The sequence below is a fragment of the Xylona heveae genome (assembly GCF_001619985.1).
Source record: "Xylona heveae TC161 unplaced genomic scaffold L228scaffold_2, whole genome shotgun sequence".
NCBI lineage: Eukaryota > Fungi > Ascomycota > Xylonomycetes > Xylonales > Xylonaceae > Xylona > Xylona heveae.
The window spans coordinates 1273088-1294478 of NW_017264194.1; the positions used below are offsets into that span (position 1 = coordinate 1273088).

At 46.2% G+C, this 21391-nt stretch overlaps 4 protein-coding genes across 4 annotated transcripts; 2 read left to right on the forward strand and 2 right to left on the reverse strand.

The window, feature by feature from the left end:
- Window positions 1-220: 220 nt before the first annotated feature.
- L228DRAFT_265697 (Sfi1-domain-containing protein) lies at window positions 221-3421 on the forward strand (the record flags this gene model as incomplete). Its single annotated transcript, XM_018334752.1, has 2 exons — window positions 221-290; window positions 348-3421. 2 exons carry the CDS (start codon window positions 221-223, stop codon window positions 3419-3421), a joined length of 3144 nt encoding a protein of 1047 aa, XP_018190773.1.
- A 1745-nt stretch (window positions 3422-5166) lies between these two features.
- Window positions 5167-9897, forward strand: L228DRAFT_217594 (WD repeat protein-like protein). The gene is made up of 8 exons (XM_018330160.1): window positions 5167-5439; window positions 5493-5681; window positions 5730-8018; window positions 8068-8517; window positions 8575-8821; window positions 8883-9133; window positions 9185-9413; window positions 9464-9897. The coding sequence occupies exons 1-8, from the start codon at window positions 5359-5361 to the stop codon at window positions 9682-9684; spliced, it is 3957 nt and encodes a 1318-aa protein (XP_018190774.1). The 5' UTR covers window positions 5167-5358; the 3' UTR covers window positions 9685-9897.
- Window positions 9898-10377: 480 nt separating this feature from the next.
- L228DRAFT_244016 (cytochrome P450 monooxygenase GliC2) lies at window positions 10378-13562 on the reverse strand. The gene is made up of 7 exons (XM_018331822.1): window positions 13155-13562; window positions 12792-12976; window positions 11945-12644; window positions 11622-11850; window positions 11368-11432; window positions 11007-11114; window positions 10378-10808 (listed from the first exon to the last, which is right to left on the reverse strand). The coding sequence occupies exons 1-7, from the start codon at window positions 13257-13259 to the stop codon at window positions 10596-10598; spliced, it is 1605 nt and encodes a 534-aa protein (XP_018190775.1). The 5' UTR covers window positions 13260-13562; the 3' UTR covers window positions 10378-10595.
- A 734-nt stretch (window positions 13563-14296) lies between these two features.
- On the reverse strand, window positions 14297-21373 carry L228DRAFT_244017 (nonribosomal peptide synthase GliP2). Its single transcript, XM_018331823.1, has 7 exons — window positions 20478-21373; window positions 18667-20420; window positions 17324-18581; window positions 17166-17267; window positions 16934-17103; window positions 16790-16879; window positions 14297-16732 (listed from the first exon to the last, which is right to left on the reverse strand). Exons 1-7 carry the CDS (start codon window positions 21196-21198, stop codon window positions 14507-14509), a joined length of 6321 nt encoding a protein of 2106 aa, XP_018190776.1. The 5' UTR covers window positions 21199-21373; the 3' UTR covers window positions 14297-14506.
- Window positions 21374-21391: the final 18 nt, after the last annotated feature.

A 21391-nucleotide genomic window follows, 5' to 3' on the forward strand; every position in this document is an offset into this window, starting at 1 on the left:
GCTTTCCATTAATCACCATCCAATAAGACGCGTTGCAAGCACATTGCCCCCTTGCCATGCTAGATTTTTCGCGCATGGATTCGAATTCTTCTGATATCGCATAAAGTTACATTGCTGGTATCTGCTACTTTGCGCGCCTGCATAATTTTTTATCTAGGACGTTTTTCATACGTTTCCGTCGTATGGATTTTGGGAAGCGCAAAGAGCGGGACCACCGTCGATGTCTTTATCCCCTACACTCTCGACCGCACAGTCCACTATCAATGACCATAGTCGGATATCGGATCAAGGTTTGCGCATTCATGTCCACATCGGTCATTTTGATCCTCGCTGATTTAAGTCTAAAGATGTTGCAATCCTCCACCGGATTGTCACCCGAGCACAGGAATTGCCGGGCGCGCAGAGACTGCCTTTTCGCGCCCTCTTCACTGCCTACGAAGAGGTTTTGATCGATGAGGGGCTCGATCCAGACTACGACCCTCTTTATTTCCGCTTTTTGTTCCGACTTGGAGACTCGAAGCTCTCACGGCTCTCGCTATACCGAAAGTTCGAGGAGGCACTTGCCGAAATCGGCATTCAACTAGAAATTGATGTTGAAGAAGACCTGAAGGCAGTAGCGACAACATGTACGAAACCGGTGTCTCACTATGCCAGCTCCCCAGAAAACGAACCGCCTTTGAGAACGAACAGGCGCGCGTCGATTAGCTCGATATACGAGAAGAAAGGGTGGAATTCTAAATCATCCTGGAGCGCGTCCTCTCCACAACTTTCCGGCCGGCCACACTCAGCCATGTCACTGCGACGTACATCGCAAGATTCCTTAATTATTGGATCTAATGGGACTGAGGCTATCTGGTCGCAGACCTCGTTGAATCAATTTCCTGAAAAGTTTCAAGGCGCTTTCGGGAGGGATGATAAACGCCCCGGCTCAGTGAAGGCCACATCTGATCTAGCAACAGACATTGCCCTATCTTCGGCGCCTAGGTTACCACCTGCTTACGTTAGCCAATCTGTTCCTCGCAGCGAGCTACCGCTCATGTCTCGATCAGGCTCTGAGTTTACACACCAAGCAAAGCTATCCAATTCTCTCCACCCATGGAGTGAGGGGCATTATCAACGTGTGGAATCGGAGTTGATAGCTGATGCGCAATATCTTTACCATCATCATATATTTGTGTCAATTCGGCGAATTTTTCGCAATTGGCGCTCGAAAGCGATGATCAACCAGAAACATCATCATACTTTGATGGCTACTGCTGGACGGCGGGATCGGGCTGTCTTGCTCGAGGCCGGCTTTGGACATTGGCGGCTCGCGCTTCGAACCAGGCAACAATTGTCGGAGACGGAAAGTTTCTTCACCAGCATGGAACAGCGTGCAATCAGAGCACGAAATTTGTTTCTATTGACGAAAGCTTTCAGTCACTGGGCACAGTGTACTTCAGAAGAACTCCTGCGCACTTCAGTTGCTCGCCGGCATCTCTTGAGAGCGAAATTTTTCAATGCTTGGAAAGATGGCACTGGTATCAATGAACTCAAGGTCCGAAAACATACCCTCCGCAAGTTCTTTTCTATTTGCAGGCAGCGCGTCTCGAAGATGGATAGTATCGCGATCGACGCAAACGACATTCTTTGCTCCCATCTCCTTCGCACGATGTATTGGCGATGGTTTTGGTCATTTTGCGAAAAAAGAGCTCCAGTCTGGTGGGCGGGGAAAACGAAATGGAAAGTTTTAATATGCTGGGTCAAAGCAGTGCAGGAAAGACGAGAGAAAGAAGGATGGGCATATGGTATCAAGAAGCAACGCTTGCAACGAAAAGTTCTTCATTCATGGGCGAGACGAGTCTCAGATATAAGGCTTCTGCATCACAAAGCGCATGACTTCAAGGACCAGCGACTGATGAAGCAATCTCTGAGCGATTGGGCTCTAATCACAAAACTGAGGCCACTTGCTGAGGTGTATACTAGATCTCTTACCTGCCAGACTTTAAACAAGGTTTTCCGCCTTTGGGTAAAGAAATGGCGTATGGAAACAGATGCTTCGAAAGTCAACCGTCTACGCATTCTTCAAAGCGCTTGGACCGTTTGGAACGACAATCTTCGTTGTAAAGCTCTTGCTGCTCGTACGGATGATCGACTTCTTCTCCAAGCGCTCTACAAATGGGTTCTGGCCGGGCGCTGCAAGCTCCAGCAAAGGTATACAAATTGGCGGCTCAAGATGCAGACTCATAATCGACTTTTTCATAAACAAACGATTCTTCGCGCCAGGGTCCATGAGAAAGAAATGGCTTTCCAATCTGCACGGAACAGGAGAAGCCTCAGGTCTTCATTGGATCACTGGCGTCTTAAGCTTCAGATGCACCGACAGAGAGAACTAGTTACATTGAGCCTCTCTGCTTCCCGTATTTCCAAAGCTGTCCTCCAAATTTGGTCTTCAAAACTCGACCACCTCAAGCTGATAGACAGCTGGGCAGTAGCTTCTGCGTTTTATGTTTTCAGTGTCCATTCTTTGAAAAGATGGGAAAACGCTCTCGCCAACGCTAGAAAACGGAAGCGTCGGGAGGCGTACTCGTATATCAGACGCAAGCTGAAGTTGAGGTTAGCTGCAAAGGTTTTCTCTGCATGGCGTCAACGCTGTTTTATCTTGTGCAATATGTATGTTTCGAGCGAAAAATATCATCATAAACGCGTCGAAAGCTCTGGGATACACATCTTGGCCATCTGGAAAGAGAGGACAGAACATCAGGCGTCCTTGGTCCAACGAGCGGACTCAACGATCACGGATTACCTCCTTCGTCGTAATCTCGAGCACTGGGTGCAGCGGAGCCACCAGATGGCCCAGCAAGTTCAACAGGCAGAGTATTTCGACACTCTGCACACATCAATTATTGCAGCGGGGTTACTTCGGAAGCTTAGTTTGCGAGTGTTCGAATTCATACGGTGGCATGAAACTGCTAACTCCTTGCGAGAACGCAATCAGCGCCGACATTCTCGAAACATTTTGCGTTATTGGGCAGAAACATATGCTGGTCGAGTGTCTCAACGGGAACCAGGCGCCGAGCAGCCAAAAACCCCGAATGGCAACCGCAAGAGCTCGAGAAAGCCTTGGAAAAGCAGTAGATGGACCGTTTCACGACTAATCGACCGCTATGACTTCGGCGAGTTTGGCACTGATGCTAATGAGATTTCCGCAATTACTCCCTTACCTGGTTACTTGACCACGCCTTCGAAACGTGTTGCCCGAGCCAAAATATTGGCTCAAACAGCCTCGACGCCTCTGATACCAAGAAGCACGCCTTTTCCCCAACGGCTGAAATCCCAATCGGCCCTTCGTGGCGAACCGTTAGATGAGAGAATCCTCGCCGAAAGTAATCTAGCTGGAGATGAGGAGACCTCAAATGATAGGCCGATTACTATTGAGTGACATATCTGGGCTGCCAGCTGTTCGAGCCCATGATTCTTTTCCCATTTCGTGTATAATTTTCGTTCGTTTCTTTTTCTTCCCGCTATTTTTTTCTTTTCTTTTTTCTTTTTTAAAAAAACAAGGGTTATGATTTTGGGGAGTTCGAAGCATTGCTTGAACATGACATTGGTTATTGGCTTTAAGATACCCCCCCGGAAATGGGTCTACATTGATTCTGGCATATCGTTTTTCCCCTTCTTTTTTTTTTCTTTCTTATTCTTCTTCTTCTTCTTTTTTGATATATGTTGCTGCGACACTTGTTCGAGATGTCCTGTTGTGATGCCTTCTCACCCATTGAACTAGTCTCTTTGGCCATCAGGACATTCATTATCTCGAATAAAGTGACTTGACTTTTGGCTGCTAATTTCCGCCTTTAAGAGCATTTTACATATCTTTGTGTCTATCAGTAGCAGACAATAGTATTGGACGCTGTGTATGCTTTCTTTGCCTACTATTGTCACAACTCTATCCTTTTATTCATCAGCACCAAGCCAAGAAACAGAAATCGTGTTTCGAAATCAAAGCATTAGAATAATAACGACCAATCAGTATCGATCTGATAATATTTTTTCCCCATCTTTGATATTTCCATTAAGCTTGTGTTGCGGCCTTACGAGTGCTGCGACAAATGAACATGGGCTGTCCACCGCATTCGGGGTCAGCAATATCTGCCCATTTTGAGAACCTTACCAAAGCTTATCATGTTTAAGATCATAGCTTTCATCTAAATTTGATGAATTTTCTTGAAACCAAATGTCGACTGATTTACTTGTTTATCAAGTGAGATGAATTTTCCTTGTTTGTGTTTCACTAGAAAACTAATTCTAAGGAAATTTCGCTACGGTAACGAAGGATGACCCCGAAGTAGGGCTTAATCTTGAAAAGAAAGACACTCGATTGTTGATATTATACCTTTGATCTGTAAAACAAATATGTTCTTAATATCATTTCTCTATTCCATTTTATATAATATCTCGCGTAAAAGTTGAATCATTCAGGTTGGGGTATTATCACCTCAAAGCCCCTAACAGATGAAGTTGCGCCCCCTAGCACAGTACGTTTTGGGCAGGGGAAAAGTGTCTGATACAGCATCAAGAGAGATGCCCAGTTAAGGGCAAACGTAACCCCCAAGCGGCGTGAGCACGTCGGGAACCCATAAAAAAAATGTGATCATATAGAAGTTATATCCCAAACTACGAGTGCACTTGTTATTTTTTTGCTTGAAATCAGGCACACTGATTCTTTAAGTAAATATACACATAAGTTACGAGGAAGTTTAAATAACTTTTGGTCTGTTTTCAAATCAATTGGTCAATTCTTGTAGATTCGAGACTAGAAATAGTATATATCTTTGCTGCGAAGGAGATGGTCAAGTAGGTTTCTTTTGATTAAAATGCCTACTCAGTTGAGTTTTCAGACTTTGACAGAAATATCTACTCAATAGCTGTTATTGTTGATATAAGTTACATTTCTACAGAATTTTTACTTGTTCCGGTCATAGCGCGGTAAGATTCTTGTACCCTCGTACGCACGAGGCACTTCCAGAACTTGGGGCCTCGTCCATAAGTACCTTACTCGATTTGAGAGGTCTCTTGTCTGTACTACGTAGGGGCGCGCAATGACTATTTCCACCAAGCCCTCGGCACTTTCCTCCTCCACCTGCTCCCCTCGCTCTATACTACGTAGTATATTCGCATCAAGTGTCTCTGTAGTGCTCTCTACACCATAGCCAAAGCTAAGCTACGTATCTCGGTACCAAGTATGCTCGGACCTGTGAGCTTCTCCAAATGTAGCTCATGTGCGCCGGTAGACTACATTATTTCAGAGGGACCATAAAAGGGCACAGACTGGATGATTCTGCAATGTTCTGAAGCGGATTCTGTCTTTGCCCGATATTGATGTGGACCGTGCAGCCGGGAGAGCCACGGCGACGACCGCAGGCTCTGTCTACTGGATGTTGGAAAGATATCCGGCTTGTTGTATGACGTCTTGGTGTCCTTTCCCACGGCCGACTCCCTAACAGAAGCTACAGGCATTTGTATCCGGCTCTTCCCTCGTCATATTTAACGGCACCGGAGAGATTCTACAGACAATATACCATGACGCTAATTGCCTCCTCGATGCGGTGGCACTGGATGAAGCCACGGGTGCAATAGCCGTGAGTGCTGGGCGGAGAGTTCAGATATATTCTCCAATTGATGATAACACCGAACAACCAAAGGTCAGCTGATTAGGTACTGATATATCAGAAAGAAGCTGAAAAATCCAGTGGTCTAAGCGCTGTTTGCTTAATGAGACTCAAACTGCTGAAAAAGAGAGGGACAGGCCTTCTTTGAGCCTCTCATGGGGCATTCCTGGGGAGTTGCTTGTTGGAGGCTCCGTTCTTCAACTCTGGTCTATCAGTGAAGGAGGAAGACTTCTTTGGAGCAGAGCCTTGGCAAACAATGTCAAATGCGCACTGTTTTCTCCTGACGCTGGCCTAATCGTCTCCATCAGCACCTACGACCGACTTGTAAAAGTCTGGAGAAGACAATCTTTCGATCCTACGGATACCCGATTCGATTATACCTACCTATCTCATCCATCGGCGGTAACTGCGATCCAGTGGCAATGCTCATCCCGCCAAGAGCACAAAGTGAACGTATTGTATACTATTTGCACGGACAATAAGCTCAGAATTTGGCACGGAACTGACACGTACGGCCTACAATTCCTTCAACTGTCCGCTGAAATTGATCTGCTTGAGTGCATTCAACCGCGTTTAGCTTCCCATCAATTTGATACCCGACCCACCCAGCGATACGCTTTCATTATCAACAGTCAAGATTTCGCATGGGCGATTGAGCGTGCGAAAAATGAGCCAAGTGCAAATGCGGAATCATTGGAGCATCTCGTGGAGATTGCCGCCAGGTCGCCGGACATTGTTGTGGTACTTGATAAATATGGCAACCTTTCTGCTTGGGCTGTTGAAGACAGTGGTTATAAAACCCATGTGAAGACGAAGGTCTTTAATGTCGCACATGTTCACGGCCTAGACTGGGGCTTTAGGGATGTCTCTTCTGATGATAGCTACGCCCAATTTGAATATTTCTGCGACCCTCAACACAATAAGTCCTTTACGTTTTTAGTGCACCACTTCGATGGCCGAATTGAATGGCTCGAAGCTCAAGTGGACGAGTTTTTCGACGCTTTGCCTCGCCAGAAGCGACTCACTCCTCGGCTTGCCTGGTCTGGTCATAGTGGGGCAATCAAAAAGGTTGTTCGAACTGCGGCCGGAAATGCCGTCGTTTCCAGGACAGACGATAATGAAGTTATAGTGTGGAAACAGATATCAACTCGGTTTGGCACAAATATTTCTCGGCAAAGCAAAATAAATATGCCAGAGCATATTCATCGAACCTGCCTGTTGAATGACGGCCAATTCCTGGTCTTTTTACACCATACTAGCATTTCGGTGTATGATGCGCGGTCCGCAACAGCGAGTAAAGCAGCGAGTGTCGAGTACACCGTATCCGGAAAGCCGTTGTGTCTCATTGCACTTCCCGGGACGGAGGCTTCGAGGGAGACAGCATATGTCGCAACTATTACCTCTACGATGAAAGGCATAGCGTGGGAAGTAAATCTACCCGGTCATGGGGAAAATCGCCGGTCACTTTCCAATGGGACTAAACCTACTTTACAAGAATTTTTCAGATTTGACTTGGGTATGAAAGATGACTTGGCATTTGTGCTACCCGTTGATCCAGCAGGTTCAGACTACTTGATATCCGGTTTCCTCGATACTTTTGCTAGAGACGTAGCTATATCCTACACAAAGAGTGGCGTTTTACGGTCATGGACGGCAAAGGTCGATACACATTTAAGAGAGGTTCAATGGCTACTCACATCCGCCGTGGAGACCGGTATTAGTGAACCATCACTTGCGAGCGCAACATCAATCCGAAAAACGGCCTTGGTAGACTCAGACGGCTTTCGACTGACTATATGGGACATGCGCGGCGCTCAACTCGAATATGAAAAAAAGTTTGAAGCTCCAGATTACGTACAAGATCTAGATTGGACTTCGACTCCTGACGGGCAGTCGATCTTGGCTGTCGGCTTTCCACACAAGGTCCACCTGCTTTCGCAACTACGCTTTGATTACTTTGGCGCTCAAGCGGCTTGGACAACTGTCAGAGAAATAGATATCAGCCGAGTAACATCGCATCCTATTGGAGATTCGACCTGGCTTGGGGGAGGCAATCTAGTAATCGGATCCGGCAATCAGCTTCTGGTGTGCGACAAAAAGCTTGAAATAAGTGCTAGTAAAATCAGCGGCCTAGGAGTCTCACGCAAGCAGCGGCTTTCGAGGGAGATTTTTGATATAGTGGCTTATCTTAATGGGCCGCTACCCGTTTTTCATCCTCAATTTTTATCACAGTGCATACTTTGTGGAAAGTCCGCTCTGGTGAGAAAAATTCTCCTTGAATTGAATGAAGCACTTAAGTACTTCACGGCCGGCGATGAACTTGACAGCCTGTTGGGCGTATCCTTGTCCAACCATTTGGAAAACAACAAGGTAAGTGTGTATGCCTTACTCACATGCGCATGCTTACCATCGAAAAAAGGGCCCGACGAAGGCACGAAAGGACCTATCATATGAAGAGCTTAGTTCTACCGATGACTCGGAGACCTTCACTGATGAGATGGCAGCTTCTCTCAATGAGAGATTGACAACCGTTGAAATACCACAGCTCTCCAATTGGGAGCAATTTCACCTTGCTGATATTGTTGAATGCGTCGCCACGGCGGAAAAGCACCGTCGCTCAATGGACGACAATGCAACAAGATTCTTGCTTTTTTTCCGCCAGCACTTCCTCAGACGAGGGCGAGCGGCTTTGAACGAATATAGTCTTAACGATTCGACTATTTCATGGCGGGAAATTACATGGGCATTTCACAGTGGCAGCCAGGATATCTTAGTGGATCTTGTCTCGCGACATTTCCTCGGGAAAATGCTCTGGGAGCAAGCCAGAGACAGTGGAGTATTTATGTGGATGACGGATTTGCAAGCTTTGGTAGGTGCATCTTATTTATGCGCCAAACTCAAAGACAGCTTCTGACGCAGCGCACAGAGAGCTCAATTTGAAATCATTGCTCGCAATGAATATACAAAAACGGACGAAAAGAATCCGATCGACTGCAGCTTGTACTATATCGCTCTTCGAAAGAAGAACGTCCTTGTGGGACTTTGGCGAATGGCAAGCTGGAATAAAGAACAAGCCGCAACCCAAAAACTTCTATCAAACAATTTTCAGGATTCTCGATGGAGAACTGCTGCGCTGAAGAATGCATTTGCATTACTTGGAAAACGACGTTTCCGTAAGTCTCAGATATCAATTTCTGCTGTCGCACGAATGAATTATGGTTAACGATAATCAAGAATATGCTGCTGCATTCTTCTTGCTTGCGGGAAATCTAAAAGATGCTGCGCTTGTCTGCATTAATCAGCTTAAAGACATTCAATTGGCAATAGCTATAGTCCGAGTCTACGAGGGAGACAATGGCCCCGTTTTGCATGAGATCCTTACACACACGGCTCTTCCCCTAGCTGCAAAAGAAGGGGATCGATGGTTGGCAACATGGGCATTTTGGATGCTCAAACGCCGCGACCTCGCAGTGCGCGCATTGATAGTAAGTCTATATCAAGCAATGGTAGAAGTGCTGTTTGCTCACTGGACGCAGTCGCCAGTATATACATTGCTTGAGACCCAACAATCGCCAAACCTTCATGCGAAATCTTTCCTGGTGGATGATCCTGCTTTAATTGTCTTGTATAGGCAATTGCGCTCGAAGACGTTGCAAACATTACATGGCGCATCAAAGAATCTACCAACGGACGAATGGAATTTTGTCATTCACACCGCTCGCCTCTATGATCGAATGGGCTGTGACTTGCTTGCTTTAGATTTGGGTAAGCTGAATATATTGACGGTGAAATTTTGCACAGTTCTAATCAGACAGCAGTCAGGAACTGGGAATTCTTGCCGCCACCTAAAGCAGGAATCCATCCTCTTGATCAGATTAGCACTTTACCGAAGTTCCAGCGGCGGACCTCCCTAATCCTGTCTGATCTCCCCACATCCTCCTGGTCAGAAACGGCGCCACCACCAGTTGGAGTGAAACATTCAGCAGGCTTCCAGGAGCCAAGTACTAGCTCGTTGCTGGATAACTTTGGCTTTTAAACGCTTTGATTCCTGCCAAATTTCGATTATTATATGTTGAGACTACCCAAGCAATTTTTCTTGTGGTGTTTCAATTTCAATATATGACTGTTTAGGTCCGATAAATCATAGCCGCGTTTGGTGAGAGGCGTTCGGATATTAACATGCCTTTGTACTATGAGGTACGGCCGTTTTTTTTTCTTCCGCCAACAGGAAAAGGAGAATCAGGAGAATCACACTGTGAGATAAGGCTCATCTTGATTCTGAATGGACATAGCTGTGTTAGCAATGACATATGAATCAAGGTTATTGTGTGTACCCAGCTCGACAGACCCAAGACCTTCGGTGAATACCTTGCGGTGGTGGTGATAGAAGAAAAGGAAAACAAACAAGGAAAGAATCTTGGAACGGCCTTTCTCTAGAAAGGGATGCCTGGTCCACGGCTCTTGCGCGCCACGTGTGTGTGCAATGCTGTCATTTCGACTTTCAGACAGTTCAGGAGCTGCAATGACACAATGGGAGAGGGATATTGATGAGTGGAAAGATGAAATCCAAATTATGTCTTCTAGATTTCATGCATCTGAATAGAGTGCGTTGCAACATTTATCACAGAATCTGGCTTTATAAACCCACCGGAGATGAGCCTGATTTAGACTTGATAGCCCTGGGATTTATATCAATCTTTAGCCACCTTGGGATTTGTAGATCTTTGACCGGTCAATCTACTTTATTTTTGGTGTAATCCATTCAGTTCCACTAGCTCATACATGCTATACGGAGTTGGCGGAGAGGTTGAAACGAATTTGATTTGACATGCTTCCAAAGGCATAATAGGACAAATTATCTCGAGAACAAGTAAGAAAAAAGGTTTCGCAGTTTATCATCGGTTGGTTTTTTCTTGCATCACCTCAGCGTTAAAAACAATTAGACCCTTATCTCTTTTCAAGGGAAAGTTCCACGTCAAACAAGCCGACCCAGCTGCTCTTATCAACTTTGAATGCACCGTCAATAATCTGATTCGGAAGGACTGAAACTCTGTATTTCGTGAAGAGGAAGTAGATAAACGTCCTCAACATTTTATCAGTAATATGTTGACCTAGACATTTGCGAGGTCCATAGCCGAATAAGGAGAGATTGTAGCGAAGCTTTTCAATTTCGGGAAGTGATCAGTTAGCCGTTCGTACTCTTTGCATATATTTGCCATTTCGGGAAATTTTTATTATTAATATCTTGACTTTTCTTTTCGTTTTATCATTTTGTAATGGGACAATTTTGGGATAAGGAAAGGTGGGCAATGGGCGAAGAGGGCCGGTAGAAACTTTTGGGCCAATTGAACGACTTACAGAATTCACCGGGATATTCGCAAATCTCGATGGTTGATATTCCCCGCTATTGGAACCCCAGAAGGGGTTTCGAACGTTGATTGCATATGCGTCAATAATGACAGTGGTCTGAACAGAAGAAAAAGGGGTGTCAGTGTGAGGTTTGTCTTGTGGCTCATGGTGTTCAATTGCCAGTCATGACGTGGGCCTGAAGATGAAGCAACATGCCAAATGTAAAGTTATTTACAGCAGACGCTGGATTTAGCATGCCGCACAAGAGAGAAGAAATAAATGGACAGGAATTGGAAGAAAGGATTGACGGGGGAAGTGAGGAGAGAGTAGTGCGGTATGAATGGAAATAAATCGAAATAGCAAGACTTACATTTTTTGGTATTACGTATCCTGAAAGAACCTTGTCCTGACCCGCATACTCTGGGAACGTGAATGCTGCGCAAGGGGAAGAAACTGCATCAGCAACCTATCCTCGTGTTGGGCTGAGTCTTGGCTTTGGCTTCGTTTTCTCTTTCCCCCACAAGAAGCGTGAGATAAAGATGGTTACAATGGAGAAAAGTACCAAGTTGAAAGACAAATAACATGCAAGATATAGAGCCATTAAGGGTCACACAAAAAACTTACGAAGCACCGGCTGCAACCGCAGCGATTCTAGCAGACAGTAATGAAGCAGCGTATCTTTCCTGCTCACGTACGCTTCTAGGTCGTTCTCGCTGGCGCATTCTTTTTGGAATTCGCTCCGTAGGCTGGCTTGCACTTTTGCATTGTCGGCGAGCAAGATGATTGCAGAGGCAAGAACATGCGTCGTTACATCTAGATTGGCAAATAGCGATTCTGCTATGGTATGGTAGATCTGAAATCGTATTGATCGAAATGTTAGCAAGTCTGGTACAAAATAGTATAGAATGGTGGATTGGGGTCGGAGCCAGCATAATCCGGTGCTTCACCTCTCGATTGGTAATTTCTCCCTTACTAGCAGCTTGCTTTAACTGGACTAGCGGAGTATGATGCCGACCATCCCGGATTCTGGTCTCGTACAATTGCTCGCAGTACTCGTCCCATTGCTTCTGGTACTCGATTGTCTCGCGGTAGCTTTTCGTCCTGGCCCACTTTGTAAGTTTTGTGCGATTGAGTCCGCCGGCAATGACGTGCTGAAAAGCTCGTCCATATAGTTTGGACAGTTCCCAAAGCCGGTCTGTCTCCGCGGCATTCATGTTTCCAAAGAAGATCCGAGCAGTTTCAAAGAAAGGGTAGCGTTGCAGTGCTTGGACAGCATTGACGATGAACGCACCGTCCTCCTTCTCATCTTGCTTCTCCTTCTTTTCAGCACCAGCAACCTGGTTGGTCATAGTAAGCTCCGCTGCCGCACCATTGGACTTTGGCTGAGACCTCAGCCTGTAGGTATCAATGTTATTCACGTAGTCCTTGGACGAAATGATGAAACCCTGTAGTAGACTGAGCGCTCGGCGGTGCGAAAACATCGGATCCAATGACTTGCGTAAACGGACCCATGAGTCTCCGTTAATCAGACCTGCACCTGATCCCATGATTAGAGATAGGAGCCATCCAGCATTAGCTTTGTCAGATTTTCCATGGTCGGAGGAGTCAAGATAAAATGTCTGCACATCCTTTGGATCCGTAATGACACTGCATTGTGAATTTCATTGTTAGAAAGTTAAATATCGAAAGTAAGTATGGAAAGGATGCGGTTGAGTATGTATAAGTAAGGAGGAACGAAGTGGAAAAAATGGAAAGGGGGAACGGGCAAAAATATTAGTCAATCCATTAACTCACACTTCAGGAACAGTCCCCGCCCAAATACGGTAGATTTTGCCGTACTTCTTCTCCCATTCCCATGACTTTGTTCTTGCTTGAAGAAACTTTTCCACCATCTGCCCGTTTGGCCAAGAGTAATTCGGGCCATCAAGAAGACTCCCTCCTTCTGCTGCGCGGATTTTGTATAGGAGTTTGAGAAAGGCCTACATATGCAGAGTTCAAGCAGCCATCTTGTTAGCAAGTGTTGAATTCATTGCGTGAAATTTTAGACTGCCCGGGTTCTTCTTCACATTTTCCTTGTTCGGATTTGAGGGACTTGGGAAAGGGAATGGAAAATGGATAGCAAAGAGGTTAAATTAAACAGACAGCTGTGAGACATACGCTGATGAAGAACTCCACAGAGGCTTTCCGGAAGAGTAATGATGTAGCAATCACCAATACCGCAATAGGCCATAGCCTAATATGCATGGCAGGTTCTGGAGTCATGTCTTGCATCTCCACGGCGTTTCGAGCGAGATCTAAACCGAGGAGAATTGGAATTGGGAATCTCTGGGAGATTCTTCTTTTATATTTCCCCAAAACTTCTTTTACTTCTTTAATTTTTCCTCTCTCATACACGATTTTATACGTGAATGATCAAGCTTCTTGGAAGCAGGTTCCAAAATGTATAAACGGAGCAAAAGCTCAATGTAGAAATATTCAACAAAGAAACAGAATTAAAGACGAGAAGAGATGTCGAGGACGTAGACTTTACAAAGCAAAACAATGCGCACAGCAAGAGAAATGGCTGGACGAGAATTAAATCAATGCAACAAAAGGCGTTTCATCATTAGCGCACGTTGCCCCGCCGGCGGGTATCACAAAAAAAACCATTTATACGAATAGTCCTTCGAACGCCGCAAAACTGTGTCATGGTCAGCATCGGCGAATTATTGCTCTTGTGTAGGTAGGTTTGTATGTTCTGCTTATGACCCACGGCTCCGGCGCATGAGGTCGTCGGCGGATAAGGCCCGGGGCTGAAGGTTTGGCAAGATACAAAGGGGTCAGGGGTCGAGCTGACGGCTTACGGAGTAGGTCTGGATTGCAACGCCATTCGCAGGTTTCGCCGGGTACTACACAAAGGTGCAGGCCTTTCTGTCATTGGCAAAGAGGAAGAATACAAAAAAAAAATTAAAGGACATTGTATGAATTTCTGCCATGGGCATACTGCTGATGCTGGAGTTCCAGTCCGCATCGAGAGGATGCTATTCTTGTAGTGAAATTTGGTGAAAATGCGTACATGAAATCACGACCATGTAGCCTGGGAGGTCATTAATACGTTACATACCCTTTTCGCGTTCCGATCTCGTTTCAACACCACAAACGACAAATTCCTGACCGATTGCGCCACGAATACGGGACCTCGAGGTCTCTCCAATTCAGCCGCCAGAGAGTACTGGGTCAGAAAGGTTGAGGAACCTTATATATAGGGAGTTTGATTCATAGTCCACAGCGTATGGTTACTTTCAGGGGAAGGGATATCTGCGGGAATGGAAACAAAAATGTCTTGATAAGCCACAGTCGCATCATCTTCGCAACATAAAAATTAAATGCCCAGGCAATCTATCTAACAATTTTGCTATCTCGTGACGGATATCTATCGCAAACATCTACCAAGTCTTCCTGGATACTACAGGAATTTACAACATCAGTGGGGCCATGATTTTCATGACTTCTAATAAAGGCAAGCAAAACTAGACACTTTGAGCGATACTCAAAACAGAAAAAATTTCACCCATCTTCTTCCTTTGTGCGACCAGCTCTAATACTACCGCGAGTGTGGATTCGATTGCATCCATCTTGTCGTCTCCGAGTGAATCCATATCATACTCGATATCGATGGCAATCTCAGAGTTGGACTCTGTAAACTCAAACATCAAAGGAAATTTCGAACCCCGCGCATGTGCGTGGATGCGCTCAATGCTGACATCCGGAAATTGCAGCGCCTCATCAACCGCCTCATCGACAGTATGGTACGTCACCATGACCTCGATGAGAGAAGCAGAGTCTGATGCTGTAGCATAATCGTCGAGGAGCCTGCGAATATGATGGAAAGGCATGAAGTTGGCAATGGCAGCTTGACTACTCTCTCTCGTTTGATCGAGTAGAGTAAAGGCCGATGCATTATGACCTATGTCTGTCTTGACGCGAATTGGCACTCGATCGAGGAAGAGGCCAAGCATCTCTTCAGTGCCGGGTTCAATGCGATCGGCGAAAGGAGCTCCGAGAATGACGTCGTTCTTTCCCGTCCAATGATTCCGTACGACAAGGGCAATCACGGCAAGCATGAGCTGATGCTGTGTTACTCCGGCTTCAGAAGCAAACTGCTTGAGTTGCCTAGAGAGGGATGGACGTAAACTCCACCTGCGGGACATTCCGCGATACTTGCGGGGTCTTTCATGGGTTACAAGACCAAGAGGAGGAGGCAAGTCTGCCAGATAACTTCTCCAGAATTGCTCTGATGAAGGATTAGGCAATTGGTCCCTTGCCCAGCAGGCCCAATCTTGGTAATTTAGCGCCTGTTGGTCTGACCGCAAGTTATCTGCTGTGGACGAGTCGAATAAACCATTGCAGCCGACTAAATGTGAATACTGTTTTGAGATCTGTCTGAGAAATATCCCAAGCGAGGTGGCATCTCCGATAATATGAGCCATTGTGATAACAAGCAAACTGGAAGAAGGACGGTCTGAAAGCAAGCAAACTCGAACCGGACTTTCCTCTGCCAGGCTGAAAGGCCTGTCAATCTCTTGCTGAATGAAATTGCTCGGATGCTTGCCAGAGATGATAGTCGGATTTTGTACTCTGGATGCGATCGAACGACAGGGCAATCCATCAACTAACGTATATCTTGCCCGCAGTATAGAGTTGCAAAGAAGAACCTCTTTGACGGCCTGGCTGAGAACACAAATATCAATATTTCCCTTGATGTGCGCAACGAACGGCATATTAAACGCTGTAGTCTCTTTTACGCCCATAATTTCAGTAAAAAGATCTTTCTCCAGATAAGACAAGGGCATTAACTCCGCCTTCTCAACGGGAGAGCTGGACAAGAATGACATTGGTTTAGAACCGGACTCCTTCGATATGATCACGTCAAGATCCTTGCATAGGTCTCGGAGGATCTGATGCTGAATGATATCCCTAAGGGATATGTGCACGCCAAACGCATCTGAGAGCTTCTTAGCAAGTTGGATTTGCAGGAGCGAGTGTCCCCCCAGATCGAAGAAATTATCCTGCGCTCCTATCTCGAATGAACTGGTCTTTCCCAAAACCTGTTTCCACACCTCAGATACGACCCGTTCCGTCTCGGTCTCTATAGGATCAACGGGGGCAATGCGGCTGGCGGGAAGCATACTGAGAGCTTTTCGGTCAATCTTCTGATTCGAAGAAGTTGGAAACTGTTCCAAGGCTATGACCCGAAATGGCCGACAAAAGTGAGGAAGAATCTCTTGAAGTCGCCTTTGAGCGCTAAAAGTGTCAAGACCCTCTGCAGATACGAAGATTACCAAATTGCCGTCAATAATGAGCGCCGCGGTGCTTCGAATATCCGGCAAAATGGCGCATACATTAGCTTCGATGTCACCAAGGTCTATCCTGTACCCTCGAAGCTTGATCTGGTTATCTTCTCTGCCGACGTACTCAACCTCTCCGGTCTCTAGCCATCGTCCAATGTCTCCAGTTCGATACATTTGCCAGCCATCGTGCCATGGATCTGGCAGGAAGTTCTTTCCAGAAGGTTCATTGGAATCAAAGTATCCAGGCGTTACCTGGACTCCGGATATAAAAACCTCGCCGCTTACACCAATGGGGACGAGTCGTAGCCGCTGATCTAGAATGTAGCAGACTGATCGAGGCACAGGTCGCCCAATAGATACCTTTTGACCAGGTTTCAGCTCGCCGACTAGACACAAGAGAGTACACTTGAGGGCTGGTCAGCATGTGTTATTGTTAAATCCTTTTGAAGCATTGATAATTACTTCTGCTGGTCCATAGCCATTCTGCAGAACTCTTCCATGGCCCCATCTATCTACCAGACTCTGAGGGACGGCTTCTCCAGCTAGGGTGACCTGCGTAAATTAGCAGAAGAAACCTTCCACCAGAAAAGACTTGACTAAGCATACAATCTTCAAGTTGGTATAATGGAGTGGGTCCAACACAGAGAGAAGTGATGGAGTGGCCATAGTTGCATCAACCTGAGTTAAATGAGCAAGCGGATCGCGGAGATCTTTCAGTACAAGTGTAGCTCCGAAACATAAGGTAGAAAATATTTCATTCACACAGCAGTCAAACCCTGCAAAAATCGGTCTTCTCGTTAGTTCACATGGTTTAGGCAAATGTGGATCGAATACGAACCAAGAGAAAGGAGTTGAGCATTTCTTTGACCGGGTTTGGAGTGTAACCGAGCTGGCTCATGATCGAGTAATGACAGAATTCCAATGTTTTGCAGCTGAACACCTGAAACCTTTTGTTAGTCAGTGTCTGAAATGCAGGACTGCCCCTACTTGACATGCCTTTGGGAACGCCAGTGCTACCGGAGGTAAAGATCAAACAAACGCGGTCTTCAGGAGAAGATTCCCGTTCTGAGAAATCCCTTTCGTTTTCTGCATCTAGCAAGCACGACTGCACGTTAAAACATGCCTTGCCTTCAAACGACTTGCAAGTATCTTCGAATGAATCGCTCGGATAAATAATGCAAGCACACTTAGAGGCGGACACTATCAGTTTTTGCCGCTCCTGAGGGAGGCTTTGATCAATCGGGCAGTATGCTGCACCAAGTTTGATTACTGCTAAGATTGCACAAAGCCATTCTATAGATCCATCGCTCAATATGCAAACTATGTCGCCAGCGGCGATGTGAGGCGCCAGCGAGGAAGCTAAGGCATTCGTTCGTTCGTCGAGTTCTCCATATGAGAGTATTGATGCCCTCCACTCTACTGCGGGAAGATAAAAGTGTGCATTGACAGAGCGGCTGAAAGCTGCTTTGAGCGTTCTTGGTCCGTTATAGGGTTCGTTACTGCGGTCAATGCCATTGAAATGCGTTGCAAGGTATGACCTGTCCACAATATCCGAAGACACCTCTCCCAGAAAATCGTCTGGATCTGATCGCATGAAGGTCTCCAATATGGTGTCAAACTGTGACATCATTTGCTTCATGATTCCCGCACTGAAGTAGGAGCGCTTGTACAGACACCTGAGGACAATGTTTCCGCTAGCCTCTTCCACTAGGACAGTTAACGGCGCTTCTGTACTTTCTTCAAATGTTAAGGCAATTGGTGCCCGTAATTGTGTCCAATCGCCAAGTGTGCTGGGTAGATCAAATTGAAGTGCGAATACCGTCTCGAAAAAGTCAGTGCCTCTAGTCCCTGTCGCTTTTTGGATTAGACTGTTAGAGGACCATTGGTGATCAAACATTCCACAAAGCGTTTCGAATGTTTGGTGAAGAATATCATAGATCGATATTTCATCGTCTACATGAATAGGGAACGGTAACGTATTGATAAAGGGTCCCACGATTTGGTCTATTAATGGTATGGGAAGGTTTCTTCCAGAGAGAACCGCTCCAAAAGTCACTCGCTCTGACCTCGTATAACGCGACAGGAGAGTGCCCCAAGCAGCGTATAAGATGGTTGCAGCAGTTACTCGATGCTTTCGAGCGCATTGATCAAGTCCAGACAGCGTTGCGCGTAGTGTAAATTTCTGACCTCCCTGGCTCGATGCCTGAGAATTTGCTGGCGGTGAAATTCTCAATCGGCAATCCGCACTGAAATCCTGCAGATTCAGTGAGCATATGCTTCAAAATTTCTGAGAGGGCGGTGCCACGATGAGATGAATTGGAAACGTCCACAGTACTCACCTTCAGCGTGTCAGCCCAAAACCTTTCTGCTGCTTCTGCCATTTGATGCTCTATGTGTTGCAAATGAAAGGCTGCCTCAGCGAAATGCGGCACCTCCGACAAGTTCTCCCCATTGGCTACCGCACGTACCCCAGAGAATACTCCGGCGACAGAGTATCCGTCAATGAGACTGTGATGTATTGTCCAAATGAGTCTTGTTTTTCGGTGACGCACGACGAGTAATTTGAAATGGAACAGGGTCAATATATCTTGCTCATTGAAGACTTTCGAGTGAGCAGCCTCTAGCGACTCTGACTCTTTGCATGATACCGGCCAGTCATCTTCAGACACCTCAATTTCTTCCCACCTCATTGTAAAACTTTTGTGCACTATTTGTACACCTTTTCCGGACGATAGCAGGAAAGAGGTACGGAAAATGCTATGGGGTTGAAGCGCATTTGTCCAGATATACCGTAAGGTTTCGGATATGCTCTCCACATCGTGTTCAAATGTCATTGCCGCTTTTATAAAGTTGTGACCCGGATTTTCAATTGATGCTCTAATCATTCGGGTCTGGATATCTGTCATGGGAGCCACTGTCTCCACTTCCACGTCTTTCAGCAGCGAAGGCTCAATGCCTTGCTTGAAATTGTAGGAAGCTTCATAAAGCCAATCGGAATCCGCGCCAGCTGTAGTGTCAAATGGTTTCAATGATAAGGCCAAAGTTGCAACATTGTCCAGTTGAAGAACGCGTGACACCTCAACTGAATATGAAAGTTTCTGAAGGTTGGAAACAACCATGACTGCTGCCAGAGAATGACCGCCTAAGTCAATAAAAGAGGAAGAATCAAAGATTTGCTTTTCCGGAACCCCAAGGGCTCCTGAAAATGCTCTTCGCACCGCATCCCGCGGTGTAAGGGTCTCGTTAAAGTCGAGGGGCTCTAGAGCATGATTTGCCTCTTCTAGTAATGCGAGAAGTGCTCGACGGTCTACTTTTCCATTAGATGTATTAGGGAATGAATCCATGCCGTGAAAGACGTCGGGAATCAGAAAATTGCTGAAATGTTGCCCGAGATACTCCCTCAAATGCATTTTAGCTTTTGCAGGAGTCACGAATCCATGAAGGCGTCCCTTATATTGTAGAGCAATGGCAGCTTGGACCCCGGGGAAACTGGCCATGGCCGGTTCGACGTCGCCTTCGAGATTGATTAAAAATCCACGATTTTTAACGAAATAGTCTCGTCTTCCGCAGAGAACGATGCCTTCCGGAGTTGTTTTGGCGTAGTCTCCAGTCTTGTAATACCGAGTTCCATTGCGAGTGACGAACGACTTTCCTGTGAGCTCCGGGTTGCGGTAGTAACCTACCGCAACTCCTATGCCTCCAATATACAATTCGCCTTCTTCCGATTCTTCTAAAGTTGATGGATCAATGAGTCTAATGTCGGCGAATGAGATTGGTTTCCCAACCGTGATGGGATGATCGGGCTTTAACTCCGCCATGAGTGCACCACAGGTCGCTTCCGTTGGGCCATATCCATTATAAATCCGTCTATTCGCGCTCGCCCATGCAGAAACCAAAGTTGAGGTTGGGCTCTCACCACCCAAAAAGATAGCTCGTACTGACTGGTACTTATTCGCAGGATTGAGCGTTGCAAGTATGCTAGGCGTTAAAATTAAGATGGAGCACGCATCCGAAGCCGCCGCCAAGGTAGGTGGATCTGCTAAGACCAGTGTACCCCCGTTGCAAAGAGTACTAAACATAATGGCAACACAAGCTGTGGTCCAATGTTAGCAGCCAAGCCTAGACGGAAATGAGTACGGCAGCTCCCTACCGTCAAAAGCAATAGAGCATATAAGAAGTACTCTGCTCGAGATGTCAACGTCGAGATTAAAAGGCGGTCCGGGGCTGCCTTCTTGCACATATGCCGTGATCGACTCTTGAGAAACCATAACGCCTTTTGGAGTCCCAGTTGTGCCTGACGTGAAGATAATGTACGCCAAGTCGGTGCCATTTCCCCAAAGTGGCTGGAGACATGAAGAATGATCAACAGTTTCTTCACCCAAGCTTTTCATGGCAAAGGTAGTCGAATTGGGCTCGAGTAAAACACCACATTCTGGGTATACGTCCAGTGAGCTCTCATCAGTCGATATAAGGATCTGGAAGTCTACAATTGACAAGGTCTTTTCGATGCGATCTTTTGCCCATGAACTCAAATCGACTGGGACGTAACATGCGCGCGCTTTCAAAACTGCCAGGGTTGCAATGGCCATTCCAAAACACCGCGTGGATAAAATTGGAATGATGCTGCCTGGTCCAACCCCACGCTCTCGTAAATGCTGGCATAGGTTGGTTGACGCCACATCGAGTTCGCCATATGTCAATTGCTTCCGAGATGGAGGCTCTTTGGTCCAGTCATCAAGAGCAATACCTCTCGGGTTCGTTGTGACGCTATGATGAAAAAGGTCTATCAACGTGTTGTACTGGTGAGTTTGTCCTTTTGGTTGAATGTGCGGCTCGACAACGCCCTCACTATTCGCCGAGAACGGAGACATGACACCTGCTCTTGCTGCTCGTGCAATTTCCAGCCGAACTATCAATCTTCAAAAGGTGCTCTAGACAAAACCAAAGAAGATTGAACAAATCGCCCATGGCCAAATTAATATGAAGCTCAAGCATTGGTGTTGATCCACGCTTCTCAGCTTCGGAGGCGCCTGCATGAGTGATTTCAGCTTCGGCGCATAAGTT

Excerpts from the sequence above, each read along its gene's own strand:
- L228DRAFT_217594 (XM_018330160.1), top strand. The coding sequence starts at position 5,359 with ATGTGGACCGTGCAGCCGGGAGAGCCACGGCGACGACCGCAGGCTCTG. Across the intron at positions 5,682-5,729 it reads ATAACACCGAACAACCAAAG|TGGTCTAAGCGCTGTTTGCT; the intron begins GTCAGCTGATTA and ends TGAAAAATCCAG. Across the intron at positions 8,518-8,574 it reads TGACGGATTTGCAAGCTTTG|AGAGCTCAATTTGAAATCAT; the intron begins GTAGGTGCATCT and ends CGCAGCGCACAG.
- L228DRAFT_244016 (XM_018331822.1), bottom strand. The coding sequence starts at position 13,259 with ATGACTCCAGAACCTGCCATGCATATTAGGCTATGGCCTATTGCGGTA. Across the intron at positions 12,977-13,154 it reads CTGTGGAGTTCTTCATCAGC|GCCTTTCTCAAACTCCTATA; the intron begins GTATGTCTCACA and ends CTGCATATGTAG. Across the intron at positions 11,851-11,944 it reads GAGAAATTACCAATCGAGAG|ATCTACCATACCATAGCAGA; the intron begins GTGAAGCACCGG and ends ATACGATTTCAG.
- L228DRAFT_244017 (XM_018331823.1), bottom strand. The coding sequence starts at position 21,198 with ATGTCTCCGTTCTCGGCGAATAGTGAGGGCGTTGTCGAGCCGCACATT. Across the intron at positions 17,104-17,165 it reads TGCTCAACTCCTTTCTCTTG|GGTTTGACTGCTGTGTGAAT; the intron begins GTTCGTATTCGA and ends CGATTTTTGCAG. Across the intron at positions 16,733-16,789 it reads ATGGCTATGGACCAGCAGAA|TGTACTCTCTTGTGTCTAGT; the intron begins GTAATTATCAAT and ends CCAGCCCTCAAG.